Source organism: Sorex fumeus, unplaced genomic scaffold (genome assembly GCF_029834395.1).
Source record: "Sorex fumeus unplaced genomic scaffold, SorFum_2.1 ptg000081l, whole genome shotgun sequence".
In the NCBI taxonomy this organism is placed as follows: Eukaryota; Metazoa; Chordata; class Mammalia; order Eulipotyphla; family Soricidae; genus Sorex; species Sorex fumeus.
Genome location: NW_026606138.1, coordinates 15,433,869 through 15,445,914, shown reverse-complemented (window position 1 = coordinate 15,445,914; position 12,046 = coordinate 15,433,869). Strand labels below are relative to the sequence as shown.

At 43.3% G+C, this 12,046-nt stretch overlaps 1 protein-coding gene across 1 annotated transcript in view; it reads left to right on the top strand.

The window, feature by feature from the left end:
- The window catches only part of AQP9 (aquaporin 9), a 53,731-nt gene that overhangs the window by 27,048 nt on the left and 14,637 nt on the right, over positions 1 to 12,046 (top strand). The window contains exons 2-3 of the mRNA XM_056130814.1: positions 3,106 to 3,232; positions 11,028 to 11,165. Coding sequence (XP_055986789.1) covers positions 3,106 to 3,232; positions 11,028 to 11,165 — 265 coding nt within the window. The remainder of the gene's footprint in view (positions 1 to 3,105; positions 3,233 to 11,027; positions 11,166 to 12,046) is intronic.

Genomic DNA, 12,046 nt, shown 5'->3' with positions numbered 1-12,046 from the left:
AGAACAAAACCAACCGGTGTTGGTGCGGATGTGGAGAGAAAGGGACTCTCCTTCAGTGCTGGTGGGAATGCCGACTGGTTCAGCCCTTTTGGAAAACAGCATGGACTAGTCTCAAAAAGTTAGAGAATGAGCACCCATTTGACCCAGCAATACCACTCCTGGGAATATATCCCAGAAAGAAAAAAAGTATAGTAGAAATGATATCTGTATGTTGTATGTTCATTACAGCTGTTTATAATAGCCAAAATCTGGATAAAACCCGAGTGCCCAAGAACAGATGACTGGTTAAAGAAACTTTGGGACATCTACACAATGGAATACTATGCAGCTGTTAGAAAGGTGAAGTCATGAAATTTGCATATAAGTGGATCAGCATGGAGAGTATCATGTTAAGTGAAATGATTCAGAAAGAGAGGGACAGGCATAGAAAGATTTCACTCATCTGTGGAATATAAAGTAACGAAATGGGAGACTAAAACCCCAGAGTAGTAGAGATAAGGACCAGGAGGTTTGATCCATGGCTTGGAAACCGACAGCACAGTCTGGGGGAAAGGCAGCCCAGATAAAGAAGGGAACATCAAGTAAAGGATGTTGGGAGGACCCATTTGGGTTGAAAGATGCATGCCACAAATAGACTATAGACCGAACATGATGGCCACTCAATACCTCAATTGCAAACCACAAGACCCAAAAGAATAGAGAACAAAAGGTAATGTCCTGTGGCAGAGGAGGGGTGGGGTGGTGAGGGGTCATGTGGGGGTGGTGAGAAGGATACTGGGAACATTGGTGGAGGAGAATGGGCACTAGTGGAGACATGGGTAAACAATCATTGTATGACTGAAATGCAAACACTAAAATTCATAAGTTTGTAACTGTACCTCACAATGATTCACTAACAAAAAATTTTTTAAAAAATACCTACAGGCACAAAAAATATTTAACATGAAAAAATTTTTAAAAAATAAAAAAAATAAAGGGGATACTTGATGTTAGGATCCTAATGTTTGTGTTACCTCAAGATTCATTTGCTGGAAACCCAGAGACTGAAGTGATGGCATTAAGGGCTAAGACTTCGGGTACACGATTAGATCGATAGGTCAATGGGGGTTAATCTCATTAGTGCACTGAGAGACATCCCAGAGAGCGTGGTTTTTGCTGTTCTGGAAGGAAACAAGACTTCAGATAGAAAGAGGGCCCCCACCCAACCATCTCATCCCCTGATCTCTACCACTGAACAATGCATTTCTATTTGTAAACCACCCAATCGATGGCATTTATTATAGCACCCCAAACAGACTAAGACAAAGGGTTTAAAAGGGCACGTCAGAAAAAAATGGACTTTCCCCAGCACTTTTTTTGAAATAGTTATATTTCATTTCCCACACAAAACCCACACCCTTCTCTTGCTGTTGGCTAATATGGAAAGAAGCCATACCTATGAAAAGGAAAACTTAGCATTGCGCTCAACAATAACTCTCAGTGTGCTTTAATCCTGCCCTGCATCTTTTTCTACTTTAAGGCTCTCTCCACTTTGCTATCCACTGATCTCCCTCCATTCCATTTTATAATAGTCTGCCTAATGCTATAAAACATTTATGCCAAACATTTCTGAATAGTGATCTTATTCTCCAAAGTATCCTCTATCAGCTCAAAGTCAGTCTACAGATCTCAATCTCCAAGGACATGGAGTGGAGGGACCTTGAGAAACAGACACTGACATTTTAGTGGTGGCTGTGGTGTTGAAACATTGTATACCTGAAATTCTATCATTAAAAGAATTAAATCATCAATTAAATAATCAGGTCTGGAGCAATAGCACAGCAGGTAGGGCATTTGTCTTGCATGTGGCTAACCCGGATTTGATTCCCAGCATCCCATCTGGTTCCCAGAGCACCACCAGGAGTGATTCCTAAGTGCAAAGTCAGGAGTAAGCCCTGAGCATCGCCAGGTGTGACCCCCAAAAAATAATAAATCAAATTTATTAAATTGATCACTTAATCACTTGACATCCCATTACTCGTCTATTTGCTAGAGCGGGTGCCAGTAACGTCACCATTCATCCCTGTTGGATGCTAGTGTAGCCCAATGGCATCTGCTCGTTCTAGGAATAAAAAGAGCCTCAAACCGATTGTTCAGGGTCTGACAAAGAAGTCTGACCAACTCGTAGGTGGGCGACCACATGATCTTTTGACATCCCATGGAATCCAGTCGGTAATGGCTCTAGTCCAGCGGTCATCTCCAAATCTCATTACGTGTCCAGCCCATCTGATTTTCGACACCTTGGCAAATGAGACAGCGTCCCTGATTCTTGACCATTAACGGAGGTCGGAGCTCTTGTTTCTTTCTCTCATTTGAGTGAAGCATGATACTCCAAGCATAGCTCTTTCAAGTCCTCTTTGGCAGACCTGAATAGCGTTCTCATCCTGTTTTCGTAGGGCCCAGTTCTCCGAGGTGTATGTTAATGCTGAAAGAACAGTGGAATCAAAGAGATATGCCTGGAGCCAGAGGTTCTTCGTCCTCTTAGCTATTTCTTCAATGCTCTTGAAGGTGTTCCAAGCCGCTCTCTTCCTCCTGTGCAACTCAGGTGCCAGGTCGTTTGTCATGTTGACTTCTCGACCTAGGTACACGTTAACTGTTGCATTAGGAGATGTTCATTCCACTGAGAGTGAATGGAACATCAGGAATGAAACTGTTTCCATAAACATTGTCTTCATGAGATTCAACTGTAGTTCGACCTTTCCACACTCACAGTCGAAGTCGGCCAGCATTTGTGCCACTTGGCTAATGTTTGGTGTTATTAGAACGATGTCATCAGCAAAGTGGAGGTGGTGTAGTTGCCGAATGTCTATCTTCACTCCCAGTCCTTCCCAGTAATATTAAATTGAATAAAATTTAGTTTATAAATTTACAATACATTTATTAAATTTAATAAAATTAATTAAATTATTGATTAAATCATTAATGCTTTAAAAATCATTAAAAGTGAATCATTAAAAGTAAAACTACAGTGCCTAAATAAAAATCAAAATAAAGTAAAAGTACTTCTTGTTGCAGTGACTTTTATATGATAGTCTCCACTTATGCTTCAGTTTCCTCTCCTCCCAGGTTCTTGGATGTGGCTCTGTTGCCCAAACTGTCCTCAGTCGAGGAGAAGGTGGAGGAGTTGTCACCACTAACGTTGGCTTTGCAATGGCAGTTGTGATGGCGATTTATGTGACTGGAGGTGTCTCTGGTAAGTAATGAAAAAATAATAACTGCTCTCAACACATTCGCTCTGATGGGCTAACACAATGTTGGCTATTTGGTGTGCTTTTATTCACTTAGATGTCCACAATCCTGAAAGAATGTAAATTTGAGTCATTTGGCAGGGGGATGGAGTGGGGGGACGGGAAATGCATTTCACTCCTGGTTGTCTGCTCAGAAGTCCAGTTATGGCTTTCTGTCAGAGTACACACCTGGTAATGCTTGAGAGACCATATTTGGTGTCAGGATCCAAACCTACTGTGACTGCATACAAGACAAGCACCTAACCTCTGTTCTATCTTTTCAGTCCCTTAATTCTAATTTTATAGATGGCAAAGTATAAATTGGTAGCAAATAACAAGTGACCTGTATTAGCAATATTTAGCAAGAGGAAAGTGAGAACTTGAAACTCAAAACTTGCGACTGTATCATATTCTTCATCTGTAAACACACATTTTGATGTGCTTTACTCGACAACTGAAAGTCACTTCCCACTAACCTATGACTAGCTTAGTAAAGAGTCTCCAATAGAGGCAAGTCCCAACATTTTTATTATAGTGATCAGAAAATTTAGGTCTCTGGTGCTTTTCTGGAAAAGCAGTTTTGACCCAGAAAGTCCTGGTCCAATTCTCTCCTGAGAGGTGGGCCAGTTAGAAGCCATTCTCAGGGGTTTGAGAAGCAAAATGGAACAATGATAGTTAACACTCACCAGGAACTTCAGACTGGACTAGTGGGTTGGAATGATAGTACAGTGGGTAGAGTGTTTGCCTTGCACACGATCGACCCGGGTTTGATTCCCAGCATCCCATATGGTTCCCTGAGCACTGTCAGGAGTAATTCCTGAGTGCAAAGGCAGGAGTAACCCCTGTGCACCGCCAGGTGTAACCCAAAAAGCAAAAAAAAAAAAAAAAAAGACTGGACTAGTAATGGCCAAGTTGCCAAAGGCACTTGGGTGCTTTCAGAATCTGCTCTGAATGTTCAGAGCACTCTGAGAAAGAAGGAACCAAGGAACCAAGTAAGCACTGTGAGCCGGGAACAGGACTGGGCGTGGCATGCCAGTTCCTTTTTCTGTATTGCTGTTTCCATTCTACAAGAAACCAGAACTCCAAGGGATTGAGTAAATTGTGAAAGTGCCATAGCTGGTAAGAGGCAGAACAAAGGTCTGGTCCAGGTCTGCATGACAACAAAGCTCTGGTCGCTGTTACTACTCGAGCTTCCTACCAGTCCCATTGGAAGGTGCCTGAGAGGATTCAGAGCACTACTCTGGTGAAGCTATTGCCATTGGAGTTGTGAAGAATGACATGTAGACTCCCTGGGAGCCTCCTGGGGCTGGACACCTGGAATGGCCATCTGTCAGCCAGCACCCTCTCGATACCACAGCCAGACTTAGACAGGTTCCAGATTCCTGCCTCCGAGGCATGAGCGGAAGTACTGTTCTAACTTCTTATTGAGTCCTTACTGTGATGTCAGCCCTGAGGGGTCCTGGTGAGTGAATCTGGTCAACAGTGATGATGCACTTTTGACCCCAGGCACAGTACGCTCAGTTATGACAGGTCTACAGTCTGCTCTGATGCACTACATACTCCCTCTTCATCTTCACACTGTGTTTTCTGCAATCCTGGCCACGTAAGTGTGGGTACATTCAGAATTAGTTTTTAGGGAGAGACATTTTGTCTTATTTGATCAATGTCCCATGTTTTCTTAGGATGCGTGACACCAGATCCTACCAAAGTAGTTAATACCCTTTCCCACTCTCTTTGCCAATGTGTGTTTGAATCCCTTATATACTTGGAAATTCTGGTGGTCCTCTTAGAGGGAAAGGGGGGAGGGACCAACAGGAAGACCGAGGAAAGGGAGTTGGAGTGACCTGGAGTCTTCTCAATCAGCATCCAGATGGTGTTCAGACCTTCAGCTCAGGGGAACACGACCAGAAGTGCAGGGACTATTTCTGCTATAGATCACCTCCTCACCTCCTCAGGAACTGAGGACATATTGGAATACCAGCACTGGACAGAGCAGAGCCCAACTGAGACAAGGTACATCAGGTGGAAAGGGGTTTCTCTCATCTGAAACCTCCAGCTTTTAATCCGCCAGAACTGGTGTCCTGGGGAATATGCAGACAACACATCTGCTGGCCAGCCAGTAACTTCCATTCAAGGAGGCCACACTGCAGAGTAAAGGGCAGGTGCGTGCGTATGTGTGCGTGCTTGTGTGTGTGTGTGTGTGTGTGTGTGTGTGTGTGTGGTGGGGAAGGGGTCTGATATGGGTGTTGTGTTCATGTGTGTGTGTGTGTGTGTGTGTAATCTGTATGCCATGTGCGTGGTGTGTATTGAATGTGCATTTGTGGATGGGTATGGTGGCATGTGGGTGGATGTGTGTGACAGAGTGACTTGTTTATACCCACTGCAGCTTGAAGAAAGGTTGGCTGACCCCTGGCAGACTTCCAAATGCGACTCTGGTCACACTGGTCACACTGCCTGGCCTTCCTTCTGGTTGAACTTAACAAACAAGGCATCATTGTGCAGAGTCCCCTATGAAGCCTCTCACTGGCCACCTGTAGCCAGACTTGACATAGTCTGCTCTTGACATAGCATTTTACAAGAAATTCACATTGATAGGGAAAAGCAATAACAAAGGTTATCTTGATTCCAGAATCACCTGTCGGTAGAGGCAGAAGGGACCTGTTCTGGACAGAGAGAGAGAAGGCTCACCCCGCTCCCATCAGACACCCGCCCATGGCAAGTGCCCCAGTCCCTGCTTTGGTCACTCGATGGGAATAATCTGATCTGGCCTTTGGTGGAGCTGCAGCCTAAGAGCTACCCTCTGCCTCGGGTACTCCTGTTCTTTCCACTCAGAAGCTCTGCTGTGTTCTTGGTAAACTGATGACACTCACCTCTGCATGGGGGCCTGTTCCTCCCTGCTCTGCACCCCACTTCCAGGACTGCTCCCAGATAGACCCTCTCTGGCCTCTCCATAGACCTGCGGTCTGGTACCTGACCAAACCCTTCTGGCTCTTTCATCAACCTTCATGCCTTCAGCCCGTATTAAGAGTTTGACATCACCAGTCGGATCTCCTGCTTCGGAGTGCAAAGAGACACAAGCCCACCTTCCTGACAACCAACTCATTGTGGGGACATTAGAAAGCATTTTCCAGTCTTTTTTATTTTCTCCTTTGATTCTTCTTTTTGTTTGAGGGCCATATCCAATGATGTTCAGAGGCCACTCCTGAGAGCTCAGGGGGCCATGAGGTGTTGGGAGGGGGGTGAGATCCAGAGCTCATCTCCCTAGGCCCCAGCAGTGATTTCTCGGGTTCCTTTTTTCCCCCACAGGATTCACCTCCTGTGTGGTGTGACAGTAGCTGGCCAGGGGCTATTCCCGACAGTCTCCAGGAGCATGGTTTGGGGGAAGCTTCAGGAAGTTTCCAGGGCCCTGGGCTCTGCCCTGTTCTTCCCACTCTGTTTGTGGCTTTCCTTGTAGCTGAGCTTCTTTAGTCTGAAGTTGAACCCAAATATCCAACTAGAGGACTGTGAAGCAATAACACAGCAGGTAGGGCTCCTGCCTTGCACACAACCTACCTGGATTCTATCTCAGGCATACCAAACAATCCTCCAAACTTGCCAGAAGAGATTTCTGAAATCAGGAGTAACCCCATGTTGGAATTATGGGAAATTTATTTATGGGAATTATTTATGGGAAACCATTATTAATAGTATTGTAAATCACAAAATTTAAGTCTACTAAAACAGTTTAAAATAAGAATTTAAAACAAGGCTTCAAGCTCTACTACAAAGCGGTAATAATTAAAACAGTGTGGTATTGGAACAAAGGCAGAGCCGCAGACAAATGGAACAGAGTTGAATATCCTTACACACACCTTCAAATATACGCTCATCTAATCTTTTTTTTTTTTTTTTGCTTTTTGGGTCACACCTGGCGATGTACAGGTGTTACTCCTGCCTCTGCACTCAGGAATCAACCTGGCAGTGCTCAGAGGACCATATAGAGTGCCAGGAATCAAACCTAGGTCGGCTGCGTGCAATACAAATGCCTACCCACTGTGCTATCGCTCCAGCCCCATATGATAATCTAATCTTTGATAAGGGAGCAAGAAATGTGAAGTGAAGCAAGGAAAAGCTCCTTAACAAATGGTGCTTGCAAAATTGGACAGCTACATGAAAAAAAAAATAGGCTCACACCTCTACCTAACACCATGCACAAAAGTCAGATCAAAATGGATTAAAGAGCTCAACATCAGACCATCAGGTACACTGACGAAAAGGTCGGCAAAATTCTCCACAACATCAAAGCTAAAGGTATCTTCAAATATGACACACCACTGACCAAGCAAGTGGAAACAGAGATAAACAAATTGGACTATCTTAAACTAAGAAGCTTCTTTCACCTCAAAAGAAACAGTGACCAGAATACAAATACAGTCTACAGAATGGGAAAGAATATTCACCCAAAACCCATCTGATAAGGGGTTGATATCATGGATATACAAGGCACTGGTTGAACTCTACAAGAAGAAAACACCTAACCCCATCAGAAAATGGGGTGATGAAATGAACAGAAACTTTTTCAAAGAAGAAATCCGAATGGTCAAAAGGAACGTGAAAAACTGCTCTTAATCACTAATCATCAGGGAGATGCAGATCAAAACAACAATGAGATATCATCTCATACCACATAGACTGGCACACATCCACAAGAAAAAAACCAACTGGAGTTGGTGCGGATGTGGAGAGAAAGGGACTCTCCTTCACTGCTGATGGGAATGCCGACTGGTTCAGCCCTTTTGGAAAACAGTATGGATGATTCTCAAAAAATTGAAAATTGAGCTCCCATTTGACCCAGCATAACCACTTCTAGGAATATATCCTGGAGAGGCAAAAAATATAGTAGCCCACTTCTACTTTATAGTAGAAATGACATCTGCACTTGTATGTTCATAGCAGCACGATTTACAATAGCCAGAATATGGAAAAAACCCAAGTGCCCGAGAACAGAACAAAGTTAAAGAAACTTTGGTACATCTGCACATTGGAGTACTATGCAGTTGTTAGAAAATATGAAGTCATGGAATTTGCATATAAGTGGATCGACATGGAGAGTATTATGTTAAGTGAAATGAGTCAGAAAGAGAGGGACAGGTGTAGAAAGATTACACTCATTTGTGGAATATAAAGTTACATAATGGTAGACTAACACCCAAGGATAGTAGAGATAAGGACCAGGAGGATTGCTCCACGGCTTGGAAACTCACCTCCCATGCTGGGAGAAAAGGCAGCTCAGAATGAAAAGGGACCACCAAGTAAAGGGTATTTTGGAGAGCCTGCTCAGGATGGGAGATGCATGCTGAAAGTACACTATAGACCAAACATGATGGCCACTTAATACCTGTATTGCAAACCACAACACCCAAAAGGAGAGAGAGAGAGCAAAAGGGAAAAAGTCTGCCACAGATGTGGGGGTGGTGATGGGGTGGGGGTGGTGGGAGGGATAATGGGATCACTGGTGGTGGAGAATAGGCACTGGTGGAGGGATGAGTACTCGATCATTGTATGACTGAAACATAAGCACGAAAATTCGTAAGTCTGTAACTGTACCTCACAGTGATACATTAAAAAATAACAATAAATTTTAAATATTTTTTTAAAAAAGGGCCTGAAGTGATACTACAGTGGGTGGGCACACTACCTTGCATGTGACCAACCCTGGTTTGATCTCCAGCATCCTATATGGTCCCTAAGCCTCAGCAGTATTGATTCCTAAGCACAGAGCCCTGAGTACTGCCAGGTGTGGCCACCCCTCCAAAAAAAAATTTAATAAATAAAAATAAAAACAGTTGCCGTGTTTATATGCTTCAGGCAATGGTCTCTGCTTTGAAATATTGGCTTTGTCTTGTTTACATTAGCTCCTGAATGGCACGAATAGGTGAAGAAAGATAGCACTAGTTTACTTGGCAGCAGAGCTATCTTCTGTGAGCCCCAAAGAACACCTCTTTCTCTACAGGGGAAAGGTTTCCAGAAACAAGCTCCTCTGCAGTCATGTGAGTCAAATAGTCAAGTACCAATAAGCTCATCTACACCATGCTTTAGGGTCTGAAGTCCCATATTTCAACGAGGCACAGGACCAAGGATCCATTTTCACACAAATGTCATTTGTTCTTTCCCAATGAACATCCTCCATCCCAGAGTGAGCCCCTAAGCTCAAGACATGGAGTTTGAAATTCTTTATTCTCCCTCCCTTAAAGGAAAAGAATCTTCCAAAAACATGGTGAAGAAGGCCTAGACAAGGTATAGGTGCCAAGTGTAGACAAACCTCTTTTGTAATCCTAGTACTATAACTAATTAACCAGAATATCTGTTTTTAAAAACATTTTTATTGAGTCACTGTGAGATAGACCCTTAAAAGGTGTTCATTATTGGGTTTCAGTCATGCAGTATTCCAAAACCCATCCCTCCACCAGTGTACCTTTCCCAGCACCAGTGTCCCCCCACCCCCATGTGCCTATGGAAGGCACCTCTCTTTCTTTCTCTCTTTCTCTCTTTTTCTCTGTCTCTGTCTCTCTGTCTCTGTCTCTGTCTCTCTCTCTTTCTCTTTCTCCCTCCCTCCTTTGGTTTGGAATACTGATACTGAAAGGTTATCGAGAATATCCCTTTACCTATTTTTAATGATCATTTCCAGCTATTATCGTCATACTGGTTCTCTTCTCTATCTTACTTTCCCTTAGCCCCCACCCCCCCGCACACACTTGTGGTTAGTTCCAACCATTGACCAGTCCTCTTAACCCCTGTTTTCTAACCAGGCAATCTTTATAAAGGATGCTTTGTTCCTGAAGACTAAGGGGGTCTTCTTTCATGTAAACTGGAATAGCAGCCATCTCATGTGAGGGTTGCCATTGTTACTATCAAAGTAGGTACTGCTACTAGTACTACTTACTACTAGTACAAGGAGTAGATTACTAATAGTATTGCCAGTACTACTAGGTTAAGGTAGTAAAGTGTTGGGGAAATTGCTGATCCAGAATAGATAAGACCCCCTATTTGATCTTATGACTAGAAGAGACTTCAGGAGGCTGGTCTCTCTTGCCACAGTTGAGATGGGGCTAATGCATGTGTTATTACTTCCCTGTATGTGAGAAAATGTATTGTTCACGCAGAAGACCTGGGCAAAATCCACTCAGATTGACTGTGCCACCTCGGAATCAGTGGAGCATCTTCTCTCATTGAGAGCATAGTGAGAAACAAAGATTGTTTGCCCTTACAGAGATAGCAATGTCTTTTCCAATCTCAGGACATGGACAGACAGTTGCTAAGTACAAACAAAAACCTTTTAGTACATTGTATAAGTATTCTGAGTTTTTTAAAAGCAATAGAGTTAACAGTTTGCAAAATCTCATTGGGGCTTTTGCTTTATTGATTGTTAAAACTGTGTAGGTTGATAAATGAATAGATGGATGAAAACTATTTAGCATAAAACTTTTTCTCTATGTGTCATTTGCAGAAAACTAGAATTTCCAAACAATGTCAAATTATGCCATGGCATACTAATTCTCCTTTCCTACACACACACACACACACACACACACACACACACACACACACACACATGCACACACGCACACACACGCCAACTTTCTTTTGAGATACAGTTCTCTCCCTTTCTCTCCCTAGATAACCAAGTTTGGTGAGTTCAACCTGAGGTATTTAGATAAGATCCTTTTCATCATGAATTCTCCTTGGCCACATTCTGACATTCCTATCTTATCTTCCTTACAGGTGGCCACATCAACCCAGCTGTGTCTTTTGCAATGTGTCTCTTCGGACGAATGAAATGGTACAAATTGCCCTTTTATGTAGGAGCCCAGTTCCTGGGAGCCTTTGTAGGGGCTGCCACCCTCTTTGGCATTTATTATGGTGAGCAAGGTCTGCAGTCCAGGGGTTAGAAGTGAGCTGGGAATAGTGGGAAAGTCAGAATGATTTGATTGCAAGAAATGAGAGAAGGCAAGATTAAGAAGCGGTTTACAATTGAAGAGCATATTTTCAAATTGACAGTTCTAAGTTTGAAAATATGGCCAACCTTACTAGAAGGAAAGCAAATTCTTTGTGAAAATGGCCATACTTAAACGCAGCTGGGGCGGGGCTTGGGGTAGGGGTGAGGGAGGGTGGGGGTAGAGTTGGGAAGATCTTCAAGGCAGCCTCTATTCAGGCCCAGCCAAGGTTGCAGGGCTCTGAGCTCTGCATGCTCAGATTGAGCAGTGAGTTTATGCTTCTCCACACCTTTCTCTGAAGCGCTGTGCAGAGGGGGCACTGACATTGGTAAAGGGTGTGATGAGTGAGAATTTAAAGAAGGAATCCAGAGCAGTCTGCAGGTAAAAGCTTAGCAGAGGAAAGAGCTAATTGGCCAGCTCATTTGCTTTCTGTTTTAACAGCCAGGACTTCTCACAGTACCAGTCCTAGGGATAGCAGTTCTGATCAGTATAGAGTTTTGTGCTGGGTCAGTGAGTTGCTGTGTGACTTAAATAACTCATATGGCATCATGTTCTTCTCTGGGAAATGAGTATATTGAACTAGATAGGGATTTCTTAAACTTTGTCCATTTGCAATCAATGCCTTTGCATCAGAGAAATTTTACAATTTCTCAACCTGTATACAACCCTAGATATATAGAGTATATAAAAACAGGTGTCCAAATAAAACATGTTTTTATAACTAATCATAAACTTATTTTAAGACAATTCATTTTGGGAGCCATACCCAGCAGAGCTCAGGAGCTACTCCAGCTCTGTGTTCAAGTT